Here is a 25,096-nt window from a genome sequence, read left to right as displayed (position 1 = left end):
TGCGTTTGGAGTCTAGGACGGTCACTAGGATGTCAAGCTCACGCTCCTGAGCTGGGGTCAGCTGGGCTTTTCTAAGCCGCCAAACCGGGCCTGGAGCCTTAAATCCGCTTAATAACACGACAGGGCAGGGAAAGCGCAAATCCTACCTCAAAGAAGCTTGGGTCTCGGCGCCCGCCGTAGACGTCGTGACAGAGGCGGCCCGTTGCCTTGGAGCTGGCGAGACGCCACTCGGCCTCCAGCTTTGCGGAGAGGGCGGGTCGCGGGCCTCAGTCACCATGTCGGTGCTGGACGCGCTTTGGGAAGATCGGGATGTCCGCTTTGACGTGTCCTCACTGTGAGTCGCCGAGATTCCCTAGGGGCCCTGGAGCCTGGAGAGGGTGCCGCGGCGCGATTTCAGACTCGCGGGCGGAGCCTGCGCCCCGCAGCTCACGGCCCTCGCGAGGGTGGGAGGTTTGCGCCTGTAATCGGCCCCTCGTGAGACCCCAGATTGGCCTGGACACTGCAGCTCTGCGGAGGCCGGCGTTGCCTCCGGAACGTGTCCAGATTGCACGCTTTGGATCCCGTGCCATCCCTGGCCCCGTCCTGGCCCAGGGATCTATCAGGAAGCTGAGCCCAAACACCTCAGGGACCACGCGGGACCTGGGCGTCCAGTACACCCAAGCGAGCTGCGGGTGCCAGCTTAGGTGGTGAAAGGAACATAGGGCGAGGGACTCAGGAAAGTAGGTTCTAGCACTGATCTGGAATAACGACACACATTGTGAGGTCTTAGCTGAATGACTTAACTGTTGTATGCTTGAGTCTCCTCGTCTGTAAAGTGAGGGAGGTGGGAGTAAGCATTCTCCAAAATTCTTAACCACACAGACTATTTCCGTGGTAAGCTTCCGTCTACTTACTCCTCTGAGTCGCCAGCAGGAGGAAGGAGCCTTGTTTTCGGAAAATTTCATGTTCTAAGAGAGAATCGTTAGAAATCTCTTGCCCAACAGTCCCGGGGGGAAAAAAGCCCATTTGGATATTAAGTGTTGGAAAACAGTAAAGCTAGGGTTCTTGGGTTAATGGCATGGAACTTCTTAGCCACTTCTTTTGATTCCTTGTCATGAACAGAACCTTCTTAGATGGAAAAATGAAATAATTATTTCCCAGACTTATTTGTGCCTTAGATCTTTTAAGAAGTTATGAGGGCAGGAAATTTATAAAAGTATAAACCATAGTTACATATTGACATTATGTGACTTTTTCTGTTATTCTTGGAGGGTTCTTAATCCAAGAAAAGATCCATCTCATGAATGTTTTCAGTTTATTAAATATTTATCAAATGCTTTTTATGTGCTGGTTACTACTGTCCTAAAGAGACACAAAAACAATAGGAAATTATTTCACTCTCCCCACCCCCATTCTAGTGCAGGAAATACACATAGATAACAAACTGTGTGATAAATGTGATAAATACTATCCTGAAAAAAAAAAAACGAGGGACCATAGAAACAGAATAGTTGATTCTGTCTAGGGAAGGCCTCAAAGAAGAAGTAATACTTGAGCTCTGAAGAATGGGCAGGGCCTTGTCAGGGACAACAGGAGGAGAGTATTCCAGAAAAAAAGAAAAGAAGCAGAATCTTGGAAATAGAAACCTCGTTGACTAAAAGGCAGGGTCTGGCAGGTAGAGGATGGAAGTATAAATAGAAAGGTAGATTAGCAAGATTGTGAAATGTTCAGCTGAGGATTTTAGACTGCATTTTCTAGGCAGTGGGATGACTTAAAAAACTTTTAAGCAGGGAAGTGATATGACCATGTCTGTATTTTCAGTACGTAAATAGAAAATGTGTTAGAAGGCTCCACCACATATTCTGCTAGATTTTTGGTGGTTTTCTTTTTTGTTTGTTTTTCTGTTTTTGACACACTAGAATGCATTCTATCAGTCAGCAAACTATTCTTCATTCTTTATTTTTTCTTTGTCTCCTGTTTCTAATTGTGTACCAAGTCCTGATGGTGCTTTCCTTTAACCTGTTCATTCTGTAACTGCCTGAGCTGCTTTCCTCTACTCAGAAACCTCTGGAAATTCTCCACTCTACACAGGATTAGACACAACCCTATCTGACTAGCATTCAGGTTTTCTCCAAAATCTGGTTCCTCCTTACTTAATCAACTATATTTCTCACTACCTCTCAGAATGGACTTTCTCCAGTCAGGCCAATCTTCCCACATTCCCTTACCATTTCTTATTTCTGGTCTTGAATCATTCATTCATTTTCCTCTCTCTGTCTCTCTCTCTCGCTCTCTCCCTCCCTCCCTCCCTCCCCCAATTTCCACCTCTCCTTCCAGTTCTAGTCACTCCAGGCCCACTGATCTCCAGGTTCTTGAAGTTCTTAAAGACCTTATTTTCAAATGCATGAGCATTTGGTGCTATATTATTTATACTGTTGGCTATTTTATAAGCATATATCTTCTCTCCCTAACCAGATTGTAAGTGTGTATGTTGTAGCTTTAAAATTAAAGCCTTCATATTCGTTTTAGACAAATGAAAACAAGACCTGGAGAAGTCCTTATTGATTGTTTAGATTCAATTGAAGACACCAAAGGAAATAATGGAGATAGAGGTGAGTATATTGTATTTTATATTTCTGGTTTAATTTTCAAATATTAAATCATACAAGCTGGAGAATGTGATGTAGCATTATATGTAAATGTAATTGTGAAAGTGGGAGAGTTAAATCCACATAAGACTTTTTTCAGACTGAAATGGAAGAAAAGGTAGGTATTAAACCCATAGCCTGGCAATACAGGTTCTCCCTCAAAATTTTGGTCCTTTGGTAAGTCCTGGTTCTGACATCAGCTTTATCCAATGTAACTGTTAAAACTCCAGGAACTCTGTTTGCAAGAGTCATGGGATAGTTCTGACTTTGAATCTGTCTCCCAACCAAAAGAATATGCGGTAGTGGAACATACGTGTCATAGCTGTACTATGTGGGTCCATGCTTCCTTTTAAGAAATCCAGGAGTAATGCCCAATCCCCTAAGACTGACACCAAGAGAAAAACATGTGGAGCAAATTTAGTGCTGTATTGTGAAGTCTATTCATAGGTTAAGTACTGGAAGATCCTGTGAGATATCTCAGAATGTCACTGAGGAGCAGCCAGAACTGGACTCTAGAGTCCCTCCCAAATCAAATTTCCCTAAGGCTGGAACCTAAAAAAGTTCAGGCTGCATACAGCCGCTGTACAGGGAGCCAGTGACCAGTGATTAGCAGGTCTTAGAAGCATCACTGCTGTTCTTCAAGGAAAGTTATAGGGGATGAGGAGTGGGCAGTTTATCTAAAAAGGTTTTTGGGAGGAGGGGGGTTTAGTATGGTGGGACATAAATCTCTTATGGAAGAGAAAAGTGAGGAAAAGGAGCAGACAGGTTGAGTGGATCCTACCGTGTTTCCCCCAAAATAAGACCTAACTGGAAAATAAGCCCTAGCATGATTTTTCAGGATGACATCCCTGAACATAAGCCCTAATGCATCTGTTGGAGCAAAAATTAATATAAGACCCAGTCTTATTTTTGGGGAAACACAGTAGAGACGGAGCAGTAACCCTTACTGGCAGGATATGATCACTGCAACATTTTTAGTGGCCGATTGCTCTCTCAGCCTTTCTTCTCATCTGCTCTGGGATGGTATGTGAACAGGAGGTTCATTTGTGGCGCTTGTTTCTCTGTGACGGGAACCTGACATCACCAGCTACAGGCAGATCCTGTCAATGACTAGAGCCTGTCTTTAAAAGAATGCTTAGATCACATTTCTGACATGCTTTCTAGTATCAGCCAGACCAGGTGAGAATGAGGTATGAAGATCTAACAGCAAACCAAGAAGTCTTAGTTGGTGGAATAAGAACTTCTAGGTGGTCAGATCTTGACAAAACCTGGATTAACTTTAGTAAGCCAAGAGAAAGTTTTGTTCGTCTCATACAGATTGACAGGATGTGACATCTACAAGCCCAAACAAAGTGTATGGGTACTCACTGAGTACAGAATCCTACATACTAGCATTTTGGAGTAGGGAGGGCAAAACATCTCCCTGGCCAGAAATCTCTATCACAGTGCCTGAAATCTTACCATTGATAAAAATCACTGTGTGCACACATCTCAGGAACAATTCCTGAGAAAATGGAATTTTACAGGAGTGTGCAGAGCTTCTGGGAAATAAGAAGGTAGAAAAGGGAAGGGGAATCCTGCCTTCCAGCCATCTCTCTCCCCTCCTTTTCAGAAGTTTGAAAATGACCAAGTTAAGGCATTGCCACGTTCAGGACACCCCATGTTAAAACTATAAATACCCCAAAAGATTAGCACGTTTAATGCATTTCAAGATTAGTACTTAATGCATGTCAGTAAGTACTCTGACATGAAATTAGCAATTCAGATTAGCTTTGCGCACTGAAGCTGTATGAGAATGAAACAGTCATATTTAGTATCTAGGAGATTAGGAGAAACAGGGACAATTATATTTTGGTGTTTGGGAGGACAGAGAGAAAAGCCCATGCCTGGAACACTGGGTTTGGAGTTGTAGGATGGGATCCTTTAGCAGAACAGAGACATAAGCACATGCTAGAGATGTGCAGATGTGCTGAGAACAGAACAGGTAGACAGAGTCGATCAGTGGTTTTATAAAGCAAACTCTTCCCACTCCATAATTTTTCCTTCAATCCTCTAATAGAACAGTATCAAAAAAAACCAATAGATGTCCTGGGCTCAGAGCCCAGATATAATGTTACTTAGATGAAATGGCATAAGGAAAACATAAATCAGTGTATCTATAATAATAAAATAAATCATAAAAAGCAGTTTGTAAATCTTTAAAAAATAATTTTGAATGTTTACTATTTGCCATTGTTCTGAATCTTACATAATTTCTGTAATCTCATTAAATAACACAAACAATAAACAAAAAATGAAGTAGAAGCTTTTATAATTTTTTTTCAAATAAGGGAACTGAGAAACAAGAGGTTATTTAACTTTTCCAAGGTCACATAGCTACTAAGTGATGAACCAAACTGCCAACATTGCTTTCTAAACTTCTAAGATTACATTATTCTCTTCTCAAAAATGTTCAGTTCTCCCCAGTCCCAATTCTAAACCCCACCCCAACTCCACTGCCTCCATTGCTAACAGATTTAAGTCCAGATTTCTTGGTCTAGCATTGAAGAACTTCTAATCTGTTCACAGAAAACCTTTCCTGCATGTGCCACTATCCTCCATTTGTCCCTCCAGAGCCAGTTCCCTTCTCTACCCTTCCCGCTGCATCAAAGGACTCCCTGTGCACTTCTAGCTTCCTGTTGGAAGAGCCATGGGAGAAGATCAAAGGGAGACAGGAGAGCAAGTTCTGGGTATTTATTCCCTGGGTTCTTTCCTCTCAAAGCATTCAGCTCTTTAGGACTCTTGTTCTTCTGGCCTTGATTAACTCCTATACTTGTCCTTCTGTGCCTGGGATGGCGTAGGTCTGCTGTACTCACATATGGTTCCTGACACCCCACCTATACCTTTGTAATAAGTCCTTTTGTACATAAGCCGCAATTATCCTAATTTGAGTATGCCACCTATTTTCTGTTTGACCCTGACTGATAAATGCAATGTCTACTCTTCTGTGATCTGTATGAACCTTCCACTCTAGCCAGGCTGGGTTACTTATTATCTGTCAAACTGATCATGGAATGTTTCACAACTTCTCTTGAGAACACCCTCCTTGATTTTTGGAATCTCTTATCCCATCTCATTCCAACATTCATAAAGGTGTAGTTTCTCTAGTTTTAGATATTCTGGGGGTTTTCAGGGAGGAAGGAGTATGACCTGGCTGTAGATTACACATCAAGAGTATTATGGTTATAATTTTTTGAAGAAATGTTGTGTTAAACAAAGTTAAGAGAGTTTTATTTTAGGATATATCAAAGCTATCCTAATATGCTCATTGTATTATAAATTTCAAAGACGCATAGTTTACCATGCTCAGATTTACTTGACTTTTTTCCCCTTGGATCATCTATATGGACTATTCCATAGGACACACTTTCAGAAATGAAGTTTATCTAATTTTATATTTTAGTGTAAGAACATCAATCTGAGGCTATGAATGAAAGGCATAAAGCCTTAAACAGACTTCAGCCGAGCTATAGCTCTTTATGATCAAAAAGTTTTCTCACAGCAAAAAACAAAATTGAGTATATAAGTATATGGCTCATTTAAATGAGAACTGCTAAGAGAGCACTCAGATGGCAGAGATCAGTGAGTATCTGAGAGTTCTCTGAGAAGTGTGATTTCACTGAATGGCTTTGTAATTATATACTATCCCATACTCATTCTCAGCTGTACACATATCACCTGCCGGGACCCCCACCCCTCCACCAAGCAGCTTGTACCAAGACAAAAAAAACAAAAACAGTACCCAATTCTCTCCTCTATCAGTTTGAGTCAAACCAAGATGTTGGCAGTGAATACCTATATCCCTTCTGTAGCTATCAGATTTTGTTTCTCTGGGATTCTGAACTATACATTGTGTACCTTACATAGGCTAGATATGCACGATAAATATTTCCAAGTAATAAACGTATGAAAAACATCCATGGGTGTTGCTGCTGATATTGGGCCAGAAGTTTCATGTCCACCTCACTCCGTACTGCAAAAATGGGTCCTTATTTAAAGTAACCTATTGTTTTGTTTGTTTTCTTTTAGGTAGACTCTTAGTAACAAATTTAAGAATTATCTGGCACTGTTTGCCATTACCCAGAGTCAATCTTTGTAAGTATCTTTGTTAGATAACACCAAAGGAAAAAAAAAAAAAGCTTTGTCAAGTGAACTTGCACAGTGACTTTTGATACTAAAAAAACTATACCATGAAATATGTGGAAAACTTTAAATTGATAAAAATTTCAGAAATCCTAGACTAACTTTTGCATCATAATGCAAAAGAAATATTTTTCAGTCTGTCTATTTTATCTTTGACATACGAGATTTAGTGCTTTTGCATCAAAAGATTTTTGTTTGTTTTTTGCTTGTCTTTGACAACTTGCTATACCCTGTTTCAAGGAATCCAAAAAAAGGGAGCTCTACATGCTAATACAAGTCCAACCTTTTATTGTGTTAAATTTTTTCACTTATTTTTTAAAACTATTTTAGATTATCCAGCTAGACTTTTTTTCTTGATATAGTGATGCTAGGATTTTCAGTAAATAATACTGTACAGGTTTTAGAGACGTAAACTTCCTTTGTCCCATGTTATGTTTGTTCAGAGGCAGAATTGACTTTCTACTTCTTTTCATTATTTAACTTAAATTTGTAGTTATTTCATAAAATGTTTCAAAGTTGTTTTTATGTTTAATTTTTAAAACTGTTAGAAGTTAGAAGTTCTGTATATATAGTTTTTTTCTCACTTTATTGTATCATGTTCTTTAAATCCTTTTTGCTTTTGAATTTTAGCTATCGGTTACAACTGCATATTGAATATTACCACAAGGACTGCTAATTCTGTAAGTCTGAAAAAAATCTTATTGAAATATATAGTGAAGTTGAGATTGGTGTTTGTTTTCATTGTAAATGAGAAGTTGCTCTTAAAATCTGAACTTTTAAATAAATTTGTCCTTACAGAAATTACGAGGCCAAACTGAAGCTCTTTATATACTGACAAAATGTAACAATACTCGTTTTGAGTTTATATTTACAAATTTGGTTCCTGGAAGTCCTAGACTTTTCACTTCTGTGATTGCAGTACACAGGTATGATAATATTTTGTGGATTACTGAATATTTTAAAGATAATTCTATGATATAATGGCTTAGAGAATAAAGTTTTAGGAGAGTGGTGCTATCTTCCTCCAAGCTTTATTGCAAATATCCTGAAGATAATAGAAGAACATGTTGCATTATCATTTAATAAACAATTTGAAAGGTATTTATAAAACAGATAAGACTACTGAAGAGTCATAAAAATTTCTACTGAAGATTATTAAATTAGCAGCCAAGGTAGTTACAGGGAAATAGAAAATTCATTCCATGTAAATAACCAAGTTAGATAATTCAGTTAATGACTTAAAAAGATTATTTTCCTAACAGTAGAAGGCATGTTTGGGTGTTTTCCCAGAGTTTTTTTGTTGTTTTGTTTTGCAGTTGTTTCTTGTTTGTTTGCTAAATTCTTTTCTTTTCACTACCTCAGCTTTTTTTTTTTTTAACCAGTCCTAAGTACTATGATTTTTTTAAAAGCTTGGCTAAGATGACAGCCAAAATAAATACATACACAAATTTATACAGAGACATATTTATTTATGTATACAGAGGTGCCAAAAAATGTATACACATGACTTGTATTCATCTTTTGCTGTTGGTATATATTGAGTATTACAATCTTAATACAGTGTTTTCCTTTCTTAAAATGTGTATACATTTTTTTGGTACCCTTTGTATATACTATTTTAATTTGCATTTCTTTTATTATTAATGATGCTGAAATTTTTCTTATTTTTTGCTTATTTATAGTTTTCTATTGTACATTTCTTCATTATGCTCCTATCAGCCATATATATGGGAAATGTATTCTTAATTTCCTAGTTTGTTGATTTTTCGTTTTGTTGATTTTTTTTTAAAAATAGATTTTAACTAGATTTCACATAACATAAAATTTACTATTTTAAAGTTTACAGTTTGGTAGTTTTAGTATTAGGTTGGTGCAAAAGTAATTGCAATTTAAAAGGTTAAAAAAAAAAATTGCAGAAACCGCAATTACTTTTGCACCAACCTAATATATTCACAAAGTTGTGCAACTATCACTATTACCCAATTCCAGAACATTTCTATCACCTCAAAAAGAAACCCCCATAGCAGTCACTCACCATTCCTTCCTCTCTATAACTCCTGGCAACCACTGATTTACTTTATGTGCCTATGCATTTGCCTATTCCAGACTTCATAGAAATGGAATCATACAATATGGTGGCCTTTTATGTCTGACTTCTTTCACTTACATGTTTTCAAGGCCCATCCGTGTTGTAGCCTGTATCAATACTTCATTCATTTTTATAGCTGAATAATATTCCATTGTATGGACACACAATTTTTTTAGCCACTCATCAGTTATTAGACATTTTTGTCTATTATGAATAATGTTGTGAACATTCATGTATAAGTTTTTGTGTGAAAACACAGTTTTTAGTTCTCTGGGGCATATATCTAAACCATAGCTCTTTATTTCAGTTTACTTACAGAAATAATATAAAATGAAGGTTGAAGGCAGCATGGAAGCTGCTTTTCTTTAATAGTATAAAAATTATATGTGTTCCCCCAAAAAATAATTTACAGTATAAGTAGTTTCCATTTTTCCCCTGGGTTAAATATTGATGATTACAACACTAAAGGAAATTAAGATTTATAAGCAAATGCTCGAATCCTGCTCTTTCACAGTTTATATATTAGAAGGTTAACTAGAATAAAAATCAGAATTTTAATAATAAATATTATAATTTATATGAATGATTTCTAAAGTTATTCAGGCTAAAAAAACCTTTTGGTTTTATTAACTAGGTAAATTAGCCTATATTTTTGTGGCGTAAAATTAGAATTAACTAATCAAAAGTTAAGAATTTTCCTTTTTTTTTACATGGGTAATTTTCATTTTATTTTACGTTTTTACTTTTTCTTGTAGATATTGCAGAATATATTGAGTTAAGAGAACTTAGTAGGTGGAAACTGTCTATACATTTAGTGGCACCACTACACTAGGGACAGAAAGACATGTATTATAAAACTTGCAATTGGAGGGAAAACCATTTCAGGAGTGAGCTGAGGTCTTTGGTTGCTGACAGAATGCCCCCTGGCTTTCAAACACTAAGTCTTTGTCAGTATACAAAACCAATTGTACAAAATCCTTGTCAGAAGAAACAGTAGCAACAGGATGCATTAAGTTATTGGCACGCGCCAATCTGGATGGCGGGGCCTAGCCAATCTGAAGGGAGCAGGGCTGACGGGAGGCTGGAAAATTCAGGATCTAGGGTACAACAGCGACCTGGGAAAGTCAAATGGTCAGTGCATTCCTCAAAAACCCTCATTTTCCAAACTAGTTCCTAGGATATGCTTTTCTCAAACAGACGAATTTTCTTCTGTATTTGTTATTTATCAATAGGGAGACATGGAAAGAAAGCAAACTTACAGGGATTACACACACACACACACACACACATACACACACACACACACAAAATCTGTCCTAGGGTCCCTTTTGGAGTTAGTATAGATTCATTCTAATTTTCTGTGTAAAGGTAGATGTGAGCATAACGTTTTCAGGTTGCAGTGAGAAAAATAATTGCACAAAAGAATAACAGTGCCAAAAGAATATGTCAAAAGAATAACAGTGCCTTTGACTAAAATGGAAATGAAGGGAAGCATTTTGATAGAAAAAATAATTTCCATGTCTGTTACAAGCATTGTGTTTCAGTTTGAAAGAAAATCTGTGTGCTCTCATTTGAGCTGTGTTTTATATATATATATATATATATATATATATATATATATATATATATATATATATAAATATATGTATATATATATATATACACATACATATATATGTTGACTTAAATATTAGACATCTGAAAATTAGGTTACTGAGATAAAATGTGTAAATACTACACTAAAATGACATTCTGCAAAAGACTGTAGTGACCAAAACTTACTGAAAAGAAAACATTTTTAATTTACTGTAATACTTATTTGAATGATGTACGTAAGTACTAATAACTGTATGTTTAGTAGGTAAGTAACCTAAGAAAACTACATTTTCAGTTCGAGTTAGCCTTTTGTTTGTTCTCTTTTACAGAGCATATGAAACTTCTAAAATGTATCGTGATTTTAAATTGAGAAGTGCACTAATTCAAAATAAACAACTAAGATTATTACCACAAGAACATGTATATGATAAAATCAATGGAGTATGGAATTTATCCAGTGACCAGGTATTGTGCAAAAAACTAATGAACCTTTTGGGGCACTGCCTTGGTATTCATTTTTCCATTTATCATTGCATTTGTATATTCATTTAACTCTATTAAAAATAGCATTATACCTCTTGATAAATTAGCATTATAGCTCTTTGATATAAAATAATATTCTGATTTTCATATATTTATGTGTTTGTCCTTTTAAGCAATATTTGTTCTACATTGAATTTTAGCTGGAATGAACCTTAGAGATCATCTACTTCAGTCTCTACTCACTTACAGATGAAAAACTCAGACCCCAGAGAACTAAGTGACCTCACACATCTAGTTTGTCCCCGAGCATGGTCTTCCCTCTATACTACCCTCCACACTTGGTAACTAATGCTAATGGAGAGAGCCATGGGGTGGACAGTCACCAAAGCCTTTTAACTTGGTGTTTATGGAATTAAACATATAATTCATCTGGTGACTTTGACATCCATTATTGTAACTTTTCATTTGCTCTTGAAATTATGACCAGTTGAAACATGTAAGCTATTAATAGTTGGACTAAGTCACACATCAATTTCTAGAGAAAAATTTGTCTCTTAATAAGAATAGTTTCCAGCCTTTGTGTTACAACCTAGATTAGACTGATAGCCACTGTGGTAAAGCTGTAGCTTTTAAATGAAGCGCTTCTTGCTAAACATCGAATCATAAACTTAAATTGTAAATACGCTTTGCCCAGTTGAAAGGTCTAGTTTTAAACTATGATACAGATTCTGTAGGATAGATTCTGTAGACATTTGAATAACTCCTTTTCATCAGGAGTCAGCGAAGTTTATTCTGTAAAGGACCACATGGTAAATACTTTAGGCTTTGCACGCCATATAGTTTCTGTCCCAACTTCTCAGTCCTGCCATTGTAGTGTGAAACCAGCCATAGACAATATAGAAAGAAATCAGAGTGGTTGTGTTTCAATAAAACTACTATGGACACTGAAGTTTAAATTTCGTACAGTATTCATGAAATTCATGTCATGAAATATTGTTCTTTTGACTTTTTCCCCAACCATTTAAAAATGTAAAATTTATTCTTAGCTTGCGGGCCATACAAAATGAGGTTGCAGGCCAGACTTGGCACGGACCATAGTTTACCGACCTCTCCTTTAGGTCATAGCTTAGATGTCACTTTCTAAGGACCCTTCTATGTGTTCCTTATGCAGCCTATACTTATTATTACTATTACTACTCCAAATTATTACTACTCTAATATACAGAGCTTGTCTATACCTCCACATTAGAGTGCAGACTTTATAACAGTAGGGGTGGAATTACTCTGCTCATAGTTAGATCTTTACCACCGAGCACAACACCTGGCATTTTTAATTTAATTAATTCAGATGTTCCAGGATTATCAGCTATATCATTTTATTGAAAATAGGGATGTTATTGTTAACCTACCTTATGTTTATTGAAAAATAAACAAATAAAATATGCCCTCCCATTATTTTAAAAAGTCTTTAGGACTTTTTGCAAGTTCTCTTTTTCTAAAATAAAACAATGACATAAAGAATTATTCCTTATAAAGTTAGAGTTAGTATTGCTAAATGGGACTTGGGCTCAGAATAATAGGGGCTAAAAATTTTTGTATGACAATTTTTTGCAAGATGAGAGTGGAGGAGGAAATATATATACTCACACATATGCTTAACAAGGCTTTTTAGGTTTTGGGTTTGTGAGATAATGTTTTATGTGCAACCTCAAAATATAAAGTAAAATTCTCTGAGTGTATGTGGTGGGGAGGAGGTGAAGGTAGAGAATGACAGATAAATAATAGAGGCAGGTAATTTTAGTGCCATGGTATTAAGTCTTGAAGATTTTTTTAGACCACTTAGCTATCATACTGGGATGATTTTGAGAGATGTTGAGGGGCCATGTAACTGGAGAACAGTTTTGATCTATACTTAGTGTGGAAGAGCCATAAAATATCTCTCGTGAACTGATGGGGGTTATCACATGTATTTTCTCTCTCTCTTACAATTCTGTTGCCTTGACTTTCCCCAGGTTTTGAATAATAGTCAAAATAATGCTTGTAGAATTCTTAGTTTATGTCAGACACTGTGCTATAGGCTTTATTTACATGGATTATTTAATCAGATCTCCATTTTACATTTGACACAATGTGCCAAGAAGTTTGCCCCTGGGCCAACAACTGGTAAGCACTGATGGTGTAATCTAACTGTACTGCCATCTCATGAATTATGAAGTCAGTTACTACTCCATAACATTCAATTCTGATATTTCCTGCTGCTCTGACAATCGGAATTATTCTGGTGTTTAGAAAATAATAAGGATTCAAACAAATGACCATTGATGGATCCCTCATTACTCTTTTTTACAGGGAAATTTAGGAACCTTTTTTATTACCAATGTGAGAATTGTGTGGCATGCAAATATGAATGACAGTTTTAACGTCAGTATACCATACCTGCAAATTGTAAGTGCATGTATTTTGATGACCTAATTGTAATGTAGAATAAATAATTTCTACTCAACAGTTAATAGAACTTTGGAATTAGATGATTTCTCCCTTGTTAAGTGGCAGTAGTTTAGCCGAGAGCATACTTTTAAAGTGTTGATGATTTACTATTTCTTTTTTTTTTTTTTTAATTTATTGGGGTGACAATTGTTAGTAGAATTACATAGATTTCAGTTGTGCAATTCTGAATCACATCATCCATAAATCACACTGTGTGTTCACCACCCAGAGTCAGCTCCCCTTCCATCACCGTACATTTGATCCCCCTCACCCTCATCCCCCATGATTTACTATTTCAACATAGAAAAGACCCAACTGTACTAACATTCAAGGGAAACAGCACTATTATCAACTTGTTATTAAGAGAGAAATATACTAGATTCTAAGAATGTAAATAGTTTTCATACAGGTTAAGGTATATTTTCCTTAGATTCCATTCAAAGGGCGTTAGCTGCTAAAGTTTTCCATAGCCTTTCCACGAGGCGGATATGTGGTTATTCCGTGGCATGGCTTCAGCACACTGCTCCACACACTTTACTTTGGCTCTCTTGCCACTTTCTGCTCAAACTCTTTTAAAGGCAGAATGAAACCATTAATTCTGTGAATGAACTGTTTTAATTGTATTCAGATACATAATGTAATACAAACCGGATTCATGCTACATCTTTGTTGAAAGAAATTAAGATGCTTTTTAATGATGATAACGGTTTTAGCTTAAGTTAAAATCCAGAATAAGAACTAACTACACCTAAGACTAATTTGTTTTGGCGGTAGATAAAAGTGGTTCTTTTTATTCTGCTGCTGCTGCTGTGGATAAGTGTGTGATTTGGTGAAACAAACAATAAACTCCAATAAACTGAAGAATTTCATTTTATATTAAAAAAAAATTATAGGACTCTAGTACTAATCAGATGGAACAAAAAATACTTAATGACAATCCTGTGAGGTTACCCTATTATCATCGCCTCTATTACAGGATGTAAGTCGTCTTAAGACTAAGCAGTTTCATTAATAAATATTTATGGATACAGTATATATGACATCCGGAAAATGTCATTTTTTTATGAGACTTCTTGGCCTGTAAGAAGGATAATTCTTTGCAAAATATTCCCAAGCCTATCTTTTTCTAAATTGTTTAATTTTTGAGTTACTTTAAAATATCTGATGATGCATTTGCCAGACACTGAGAACCTACTCTGTGCTAGACACACAATCATGACAATCATGAACTGGCACTACACAGTTCTGGTGGTACATCAAGGAGCTTTAGTCAGGCGGAGAAAAGCAATACATTAAACAGAAAATCTCAGAATCCCATAGGAAGAAAGTTATTTCTGGCCATCAGAAGAAATATAAGAATTAATAATCATGGCTGGAAAGATGCGACAGAGTCTATATAGGTACTCGATAAATCAGTGTTTGTTTTGTTCATTACTGTTTTACATCGTATGCACATGTGTTATAGCTTGCCTAATCTCTATTATGCTGAATAATTAGAGTAGTAAGCAACCTTGTGATTTCTATTCTTCAAATCGGCTACTTTTTGTTATTTGAAAATAGAATTGCCAGATACAGCTTCTGGAATGAATTCAGCCTGGTCCAAACAACTTGCAATCTGATATCATCACAGTCTGTCACTGCGGCAGTCATATTCTAACTTCAGCTCTACACCTCCACCGTTGCCCTGACCGCACTCCTATAGATAATATAACAATATATATCCCCTTGCCACTTGCTGTCTTACCAGCCTATGTCACCCAGTCACATGGTTAGATTACCTGTTGACATCCAGGGTGCAGTGCATCCTGGTGGGGTACAAAGCAGTCCAGGTGAAAACCAGGTTTTCATAACTGTTACCGTTTAGTCAGTCTGTGTCCCCCCCACACCCCCACCCCCCTCCTTCTTTCTTCTCTCTCTCTTTCTCAACTTCCAGTGCCCATCTGTCTGGATTTCTGGTTTGTCATCAGCTACCACAGATTACCCCTCTCTGATTTTTGGTCTGCTGGTCGTCATGTTCTCTAACCCCAACAACAAGTACATTTTGTGTCACTTTCTAAAAGTCCTGCCTGCCATTGTACTCTACACCTCCTTCTCTTCTAGGCCACTCGTGTCACTGCTCATCTCCTGCGAAGCAAGCTTAATCCTCATGTCACACTGACCTGTTGATGTTAATTATATTAGACTTATCCCAGGCTTCCTTGCTGCCTGGTGATGAAGGCCCATAACTTATTTTATTTTAATAAATGGAATGGAGAGTCCTTAAGAAGTTAGCCACCAATGGTGTAAGAAATAGAAGGCACATGTGAACTTTAAAAAGTAACGCAGCCTTAGGAGCCACAAAAGACATTGGCCCTGCATAACTAAGACTGCTGGCCTTTGGTTTAAAATATTCAGAAAAGTTGTGACTTCCTGGAAGTCAGAGAATTTTGCACATATTTCAGAGATGTCTTCTTTGTATTATTGCCTTACAAGTTTGCCATCTAGTTCCAGTTTGAAAATTTTCATTTACTTGATCTGTGTGGGAGTGTAAAGAAGGAAAGAGGGAGAATTCTGTTCTTTATGAAAAGTAGTTGTGCAAAAGTTGAAAAATTTGTGTTAAAAAGTCACTATTAACAGATAATAAAAACAAGCATTTTTTTCCTTTTTCATTTTACATCTAGCGTTCAATAAAGATTAGAGATTCAAAATTTGGTTTAGCTCTTGTCATAGAAAGCTCTCAGCAGGTAAGATACTTTATATTTGTATTAATCTTTAATATTTTAAAACTATGTAACAATCTATTTTTAGTTTTATTTATGTAGTAATCAGTTTATATCCAAGAATAATATTAGCTATAACGTGAAGTTATTTGAAGAGTTTGAAGTCATATATTGATTGTCCTCGTAGAAAGAAGCCTGCCTATGTTTCTTTGTTGGAGGGACATAGTCATTATCATCCTTAATGACTGTCATGTTTAATGACAGAGTCACGTCCCTGTACTTTTCATGCATTATCTCAATCTTCACACAACCCTATGATACAGTCACTATTTTTTCCCCATTTTACATACAGTCAAGGAAACCGGGGCCTGGAGAATTTAGGAACCTTGCCCATGTTCTCACAACTAATAAGTGGTGGGGCCAGGTCTGACTGATGAACAAGACTGTGTTTCAGAAACACAGATATATACAGACACACATCCACACCCTATTTGAGATTTTATACTCTCACACACAGATTATATTGTATGTAATTATAAACTGCTATGCCCCATTATGCCAGGTTTTTAAGAAATACACTGAAATAAAACATTTACTTTTTATAAAATCACTTCTCTTCTAAATTCTAAGTTTAAACACGACTGTGTACTCACTCCTTTCCCCTGGCCTATAGATTATTAGCTGACATTTATTGAGTGCTTACCATGTTCTAGGAACTGTTCAAAATGTGATACATATACATTATTTCATTTAATGCAACAACTTGATAACCATTTTATGGTTAGAAAATTGAGGTTTAGAAAGATAATGGAAGTAAGTTTTCCAGCATTATACAACTAGTAAATTTGTTGTAAAACCAGAATTTGAACCCAAAAGCATATTCTCTCAACATATGCTCTTACCTATTACAGTATGCTATTTAATTTTTTAACACTCTTCTCCAACAAACTGTCATGGTCTAGTTTATTTCCTAATTCTTCAAGGAGATACCCTTAGGTAGGCCAGTCCCTTATTCTTTTAATATGTAGTCTACTTTTCATGGTCTAGCTCAAGGAAATGTTAAATCCCTTGGTCTTCACACTCTATAGTGTATTTTTTTAAGTCTTGAAATATCAGTTTTGATATTTACGTATGAAATGATGTGGTATCTGGATATTGCTTTAAAATAGCCCTGAGTGGGTGAGGGGAAGAGATTTTGGGGGGTAGGGTAAAGTTACAGATAGAACAGAGTTGGCCATATTTTGTTACTTGTCTAAGCTGGATGATAGCTACGTGGACCCTTACTGTACTCTTTTTTCTATTTTTGTATGCATTAAGTTTTCCTTAATAAAAATTTTAATTAAAAACCAGCTTACATATTGTGCTCTGAAATAAGGACAGTTGGAGCTATAATTTACCATATACTTAAATACCATTTCTCAGCCTTGTTTTTTTGTGGTTTTGGTGTTTTTTTTTATTATTATTTTTTCTTGTAGAGTGGAGGATATGTTCTTGGCTTTAAAATAGATCCTGTGGAAAAACTACGGGAATCAGTTAAGGAAATCAATTCACTTCACAAAGTCTATTCTGCCAGTCCAATATTTGGGGTGGATTATGAGATGGAAGAAAAGGTAATTTGTTCACTCTGTGAAATACAGTATTTGCTGAATTGTTACACAGTCTATAAAATTCAGATATAAACACATTGTGTACGATTTTATTTTAAACTATGTTTAAAATGATGAATATACAAACTCTGCTCAGTGAGCCTGGCCCCTGGGCTGTCACTGATTTGTGCTTAACACACCTGTCTTCTCACTGGCTGCTTCATCATTTGTTCCTGCCCTTCTAGATGAGCAGCCTGTCCAGAGGTCTCCACTTGCAGGGCTCCTCTGATGCACACAGACTTGAATCTTTCACTCTGTCAGCTTTATTTTCAGTCTACTTCAGCCTCCGTTAGCATGGGCAACCGTCAGGCCTCACAGACACCCTTTCCTCCCCCCAGACCCTGCAGTATAGCAGCTCCAGGAGTCTGCTCCACTCTGTGGCCTGCGCCCATTCTTCCCATCAGTGCCTCTGCCATACCAGTTGTGAAGTATTTTGAGTATCACTCCCACATGCCTGCTCTTTGCCTTCAGGATTTCGGTGTCTGCACCCATCTGCTGTCCAAGTACATCAGTTCTCTTTGGCTTTACTCTTCAGCCTCTCCAGCTGGGACCCTTATGTACCCACCAGCCACTGCATTAGAGATGTCCTCGCTGTCTGCTCCATCAGCGGTACCCTGGCCACAGGCTCTCCCTGGTGCCCTCACTGATTGCTCTGTCGCACCCTGTTGCTCGTTTCCTTGTCATTTACTCTCATCAGTGTCCCTGCTGGTACTCAGCAAGTCGAGGCATATCACACACCACATACATTACCCATCTCTCTGCTCCTGCTCTGGGACTACGGCATGTGACCAGAGATCCGGAAGTAAGGCTGGGCAGCGAAGTGCAAATTCACACCATCTGACTTCAGCCAGGCGCTTGTGGCCTGGTCGTGCTCCTTGTTCTGAATTTTATTTCTCTCCCTGCCAAATCCTGTGTGTAGGTCTTTCCCCTGCCAGCTGAAACTTTTCTCTGGGTTATTGTTACTGTATTTCACATATGCTCCATGTATTTCATCTCCTTAACCATCCTCTTGTATTTTCTTCCCAACCTACCCTTCTTTCAGCATTCTCCCTTTCACTCCACCTTCTGTGTGTCTTCCTCAGTAATGAACTTGTACTTCCTAAGGAACTTGTACTCCCATAGATGACTCCAAAATCTATCTACCTGATCTTGTCACATACTCTCAGCTTATCGTGGTTCCAAATATTCTTGGATATTTCACATAAATGAGCATTCAAATAACATTTCTCATTTAAAAATTTACCTTAGTAATTAGGTAAATAATTTTCCAAGTCCTTAAAATACACTAGGACTTGGTTGAGTATCTTAAATTTGGCATACCTAAAATGGCATCATTTTCCTCAAAGTAGCATCCTGCTGATTTATCTATTTACTACTTATTAATATGCATTTTTAGCATTGTCAAGGTTAGCTGTCCTCAAAACCTTGGAGTTTTCCTTTTTTATTTGCTCATTATCTTATTTTACACATTCAGTCAATTATACCAGTCTCTTCTCCGTTCCTAGTCCTTCCTTTCCATACAAACCTGACTTCAATCCCAATCTCACCATTTATGTGTGACCCTAGGCAAATCTGAGGTTCAGTTTTCTCATTATAAAATGAAGATGATCTCTCTTACAAAGTTATTCATCATGTCCATAAAATGCCTGGCACACGGGAGACACTGAATATGTTAATTCTCCTACCCATTCTCTCCCCACCTTTCATTTCTCCTCTCTTCCCTTTCTTTGGCCCCAAAACATAATAATAGCCAGCCCTAATAGTTCACTCTGTCACCTCATATAAGTACCTACTCCAAAGCCACTTCTTCAGGGAGGTCTTCCCTGACTAGCTGGGCTTGCTTGCTTTATTTTTGGTAACGCTAATCGGTCTCCTCTACTATTAATAATCTCCATGAAGTCAGGGATTTTTGTCTATTTTCTTTTTTTTCTCTTTTTAAAATTAAAGTTTATTGGGTCGACAATTGTTAGTATGTCTATTTTCTTTGACAACCGTATATCCAGCAATCTAACCTGGCACATACTAGGCTCTTAGTGAATATTCATAGTTGTTGAATGATTGTGTGGAACACCTATTATTTGCCATTCACTGCTCTGAGAACTTCATATGCATCATCTCATTAAATCCTCCCAAAAATACTATGAAATATTATTATTATTATTATTATTATTATTATTATTATTATTATCGTCGCACAGGTAAAGAGCCTGTGAGATAGGCTATAAATAGGTTGAATTGCTTGCACACAGTCACACAGCTGTGAACATGGTTGAAACACTGAGGTTAACCTCAGATTATGGAATCAGGTTACTGTCTTGTGAAGCATTACATTTGTACCCTCAGCCCTCCCCCACCAATTACCTATAAATAAAGTCCAAATTCTTTGGGCTGGTAGTAAAGAATTTCAGTAGACTTCAGTCTACCTTTCCCACCTTATCTGCACAGCCACAGTGTCTGGTTGTGCATGTTGTACACTGCCCAACTCTAGAGAGCATTGTTCACATAGACTTTATGTGAAGGATGCTTCCTGGTGGTGTCCAGTACAATAGCCCTTCTTAGATCCTTCTGTCTCGTGAGACTCTGTTATGACCACTCTTATGTTATCACCATTCTCTAGCCTATCCCGGGGTTTCTCACCTCTGTGGATGCTGATACCCACTGTCAGGAATACCCTTTCCCCTAATCCTACCTATAAAATCATCATCATCCTAAAAGCCCTAGATTACATGCCAACCTTTTCTTTGTGAAGGTTTATGGGATTCACAAGCCAGAAGTTGTGCTGTCTCCAAACTTTTATTATCATAGATGCTGCATTTGGTACAGCATTTGTTTGCATAGGTTGAACCATATGATATTAATATTTGACTATTTTCGAGTTACAAAAATGGTAATTTCATATGGTTCTTCCTAATATTTAGTTATGTGTAATTGTGTTTTATCCTTTGTTCCACAACCACTCGATTACAAACCTTTTGTGGGTAAGGGCAAAAGGTTTTATACCCTTGGTAGTTCTAGCATAGTGCCTAATACACTAGAGATACTTAAATATTAGAAAAATGAATTAAAATATGAGTATTGTATTTTATTCTGCTTTACCTTAGGAATATTCTAAACAAATCTTAGTCCTTTTCACAAATTATTTTAATGACTACTTTGAGGAAAACTGAAAATTCGCTATTATACAAAATTAGTTTTTTTAACTATGTGAAAGAAAATCAGATAAAGTCCAATGGAGTTTTTCTTTAAGGATATCTCTAAGTATCATACTGAGTATGGGTCAATTTGTCATTTTCATTCTTTTGATGATAGTGACTTAAGATTTAACAGCTTAGGTTAACTGACTCACTTTATTACTCTGGTTAGTTTTAACATAATATAAGTTATGCAATGATTTTTATAAGACTTGAGTAGTTTGTAATTGTGTATCCTTTTACAAGTACTTACAATTCTCGCAGCACATTTTACTAAAATTATCTGTTCAGTTAATATTGTCTCTTTGATGCATTTTAACATCTATTGATTTTCAGCCACAGCCCCTTGAAGCTCTGACAGTTGAACAAATTCAAGATGATGTAGAAATAGACTCTGATGATCATACAGATGCTTTTGTGGTGAGCATCACACAGGAGAGCTACTAAGTTTCCTGTGGGTTTTTTCCTAATCTGAGTCATGTTTTACTAAATAATGATTTAAGTGTGTAAAACACCATAGAACTTGAGACTTTTGAGAGTATCTTAAACATGAGCTGGACAGTAATTTTTTTTTAATTTAGAGATGATGTGTGTGTGTGTGTGTGTGTGTGTGTGTGTGTGTGTGTGAAAATACTTTTAAATTACCAAACTGGGAAATAGTTTGAGAACACAGTTATTCAGAAGATTTCAGATATGTGAAAAGTTTTTTCATACCTTAGAATAGAACATGTTAAATATAGTTAACTAAGTTAATTTAAAATCTATACTTTCTATAATTAATTTTTATGAGGTGGACTTCCCTTCAATTTTAGGTATATTATCTTAAAATGGGTATCTATTTGAACAATATACTTTCCTGTTTCCTAATTTGTATTATTTAATTAATAGCCAAAATAATAATACTGTTTACTTTATATTGTGGTCCATGAATCTGACCAGAATGCCCCTCTGGAAATAAATATTTTTAAACAAAAATGTAAAACTAGTATAAAATATTTAATTATAAACTACTACTACATCTTAAACTATATGCATTTGCTGACACATTGAAGCACTGATTGTTTTGTATTGCCAGCATCTTCTTCTAAATGAAAAGGAGGGAGGAAATTTTATAAAAGGATGAAGCTTTATACCTTCTAAGTCATTTTTATCTCCATTCAAGTTAACAATGCTAAGTATACACTAATTATAAAGCACAATTTTTAGAGCTTCAAGCATAACTCTTGAAGACTTTAATAATTATTGAGAGAAAAAATGAATTCTGCTACCAGCACTGTAAAGATAATTGAGAAAACCATTAGACACATAACAACAGAATATTAAATACATTTAGTCACAGAATTGTTCTGTAAATTAAGTATCCATTCTTTAGCCCACTGACCTTTATATTACTGACCATATTATATTATGTTGGTATGTAAAAGATAATTTTCTTTGTCTTCCAGGCTTATTTTGCTGATGGCAATAAGGTAAGGATATTTTACCTATAGTATATGAAAAAAACTTTCTACTTTCTAATATTTAGTATTCACAAACTTATGTGAAACCTATTTTTTGTTTTTTTCCTCTTCCTTGCCCACCTTCTCTGTTTCCATCTCATCCTTTTACCTCCCAAAAAGCAACAAGATCGTGAACCTGTATTTTCAGAAGAACTGGGGCTTGCAATAGAGAAATTGAAGGATGGATTCACCCTACAGGGACTTTGGGAAGTAATGAGTTGATCTTGAGTTGAGCTGGATTTCTTTACAGATATCTCAAGATTAAAGATAGTTGTCACCTGCTATAAGGCATGAAATAATTTTTACATTTACAGAAATAGTTTTTAAGAATGAGTTTTTTAATGATTAAGGAAAAACTCATTTATCTAAGATTTTACTGCCAGTTTTCTAAAAATTATATTTAAAATTGTAATCAAAATATATCTGGTTTGTAAATATGTTTATTTTTTACCTAATACTTGTAAATTACTAGTCTGCAGATACTAAATGACTGTATCATGTTGGATTTAATAAAGAATTTATGCAGCACCATTTAATGTTTTGAAAGTATTATTAAAAGAATAAGACTATTCTTATGGAATAATCAAAATACAGCTTTTTAAATTATAAATATATGCTTTAAATATATTATCACATAGCTCCAAATGTAAGCCAACTCTTAATATAACTTACAACCCTTAAACTTGTCATTTTTAGATGATCATTTCTGTAAAAACTAAAAATTATAACTAAATCTGGAATATATCAACTCCTATAAAGTTTTGGGCACTGTTTTGTAAATAATTTCAATATAGTTTTGGCAAGAATACATTTGTTTTGTAAGTAAATTGTTTTAAGTAGCTTGTAAATAAATAGTTCATTTGACTTTCTCCTTGTTTGTATTCATTGAAAATTCTTTGAAGCTTTCAAAAATAGGATATTATTTTCAGATTTTTTGGTTAGATAAGATTTGGTGACCTCTCTGGCCATCAGTGTTTTTTGCCACTGCTTTGGTATAAATTAACATCATTAGGAACCTTTGTCAAATCATTGAAATTAGCCAATGGAGTCCTCTTTCCATAGAGGGAAAGAAATGAGTGTATAAAAGCATTTAAAATAAGGTTCAACTGTATTCACAACCATAAACACATAGTACAACCAAATGCTAACCTGAATCTAATAAACCAATGAACAAAGCTATACAGTGGTTTCTTTACTTAAATAGGAAAGGATTTCTACATTTTTAAGGAATGGGATTATAATAATCTCTATTAGGGGGAAAAAAGGATGTTGGAAAAATTTATACAGGTCACAAAATGCTACGAGGACTATTGTTTAAATAGTTTTTCAAGCAAAAAAAGATTTATAAAATTGCCAACTAGTAAGGAAAAGCTCAAATGTCATATAGCTTTTGCATCTGACTCATTAATCTTTTTAAATGTTAGGTGTTACGTGTGGAGAGAAATGAGTCATTTATTGTTTAAACAAGGGAGCAGCTGTTATTTTTCTAGTGTGTTAAAACCTTAGTGGCATCTATAAATGGAAAAAGAGTCAATGAGCTCTTCTTTCAGCTGTTGTTTTAGCAGCTGACTGTACCACTGACTTCACCATGATGTAAAATAAGAGAAAAACCTTTACTCATGGATAGTGATCTTGAAGTTTAAAAATACATAATTCTCTGATCTACGTACGGGCATTCCTTCGTTCAACAAATATTATGGAACACCCACAAGGCACTGGAGCAATAGCATTGAACAAAACAAACCCAAAAAAAAAAGAAAAAAATCCCTGGCTTCATGGAGCTTATGTTCTTTTCAGCATGTTTAAGAATTCCAGCCTTTGAAAATACAGTATGTCTAGTATAGCCACTGAGGATATACAGTATATCCACTGAGTTTGGAAAATATGACAATTTTATTAATATAAGAAAATATTTCACGAACAAATACATGGTGGTATCTGTATGTAAACAAAGGATCAATATTCTTTCAAATCCTGCCTTCCACATTCCATAATTAATATGGTGTTCTATTATAATCAACAACTTAAATTATGATTCCATTTATACATCCTTTTTTTTTTTTCGTGTTTAAGAGCAGTTTTCAAAATTGTGCAGGTGAGATAGCACTTCATCCTGATTGGGCTATGCTCTGTTGGTGACGTTATTCTTATGGGGTTACATCTGTTCTATTTTTTAACTTTTTATTCAATGAAAGATCATCTTCAACACTTAAAATCACAGAATATATTTAGTGATCGTATTGTTTGTGTTTTTTATTTCCCTAGTGTTGACTTTTAACTATTTTTTTTTCTGGTCTTGATAGTTCCTTTTAACCTTTTGCATTTATTTTACTTGTTTTGTTGTTTTAAATACTTTGTAGAGCAATGCAGGGTATGAATAAAGTAAATAATTTTATAATTTAATTCAATATTAATTACGTTTTTTTCACTTAAGAATAATGTCTTAGGAAATTAGTAGTTTCTCTGCATTTATTATTTCAATTGTGATGGGGTATTATTTTTAAGGTTTTTGGTTTTTTTAATTATGGTCCATAAGTAGAACCATTTAAGTTTCCTACTTCTAAAAACATTACATGTCTCACTGTGTTAAGTGGAAA

General features: G+C 35.7%; 1 protein-coding gene across 2 annotated transcripts; it reads left to right on the top strand.

Moving 5' to 3' along the window:
• On the top strand, positions 1 to 23,179 carry BBS5 (Bardet-Biedl syndrome 5). Of its 2 annotated transcripts, none has more exons than XM_033111481.1 (12): positions 1 to 334; positions 2,509 to 2,591; positions 6,696 to 6,761; positions 7,440 to 7,489; positions 7,608 to 7,735; positions 10,824 to 10,959; positions 13,327 to 13,422; positions 16,125 to 16,187; positions 17,639 to 17,773; positions 21,337 to 21,420; positions 22,446 to 22,469; positions 22,620 to 22,765. In XM_033111481.1, exons 1-12 carry the CDS (start codon positions 276 to 278, stop codon positions 22,719 to 22,721), a joined length of 1,026 nt encoding a protein of 341 aa, XP_032967372.1. In that variant the 5' UTR covers positions 1 to 275; the 3' UTR covers positions 22,722 to 22,765. The 2 variants fall into 2 exon arrangements, with proteins under 2 accessions (XP_032967372.1, XP_032967373.1); XM_033111482.1 differs by lacking the exon at positions 1 to 334 and adding an exon at positions 490 to 719 and having other exon boundaries at positions 22,620 to 23,179.
• Positions 23,180 to 25,096: the final 1,917 nt, after the last annotated feature.

Source organism: Rhinolophus ferrumequinum, chromosome 8 (assembly GCF_004115265.2).
Source record: "Rhinolophus ferrumequinum isolate MPI-CBG mRhiFer1 chromosome 8, mRhiFer1_v1.p, whole genome shotgun sequence".
In the NCBI taxonomy this organism is placed as follows: Eukaryota; Metazoa; Chordata; class Mammalia; order Chiroptera; family Rhinolophidae; genus Rhinolophus; species Rhinolophus ferrumequinum.
This window is presented reverse-complemented; position numbering and strand designations above follow the sequence as displayed.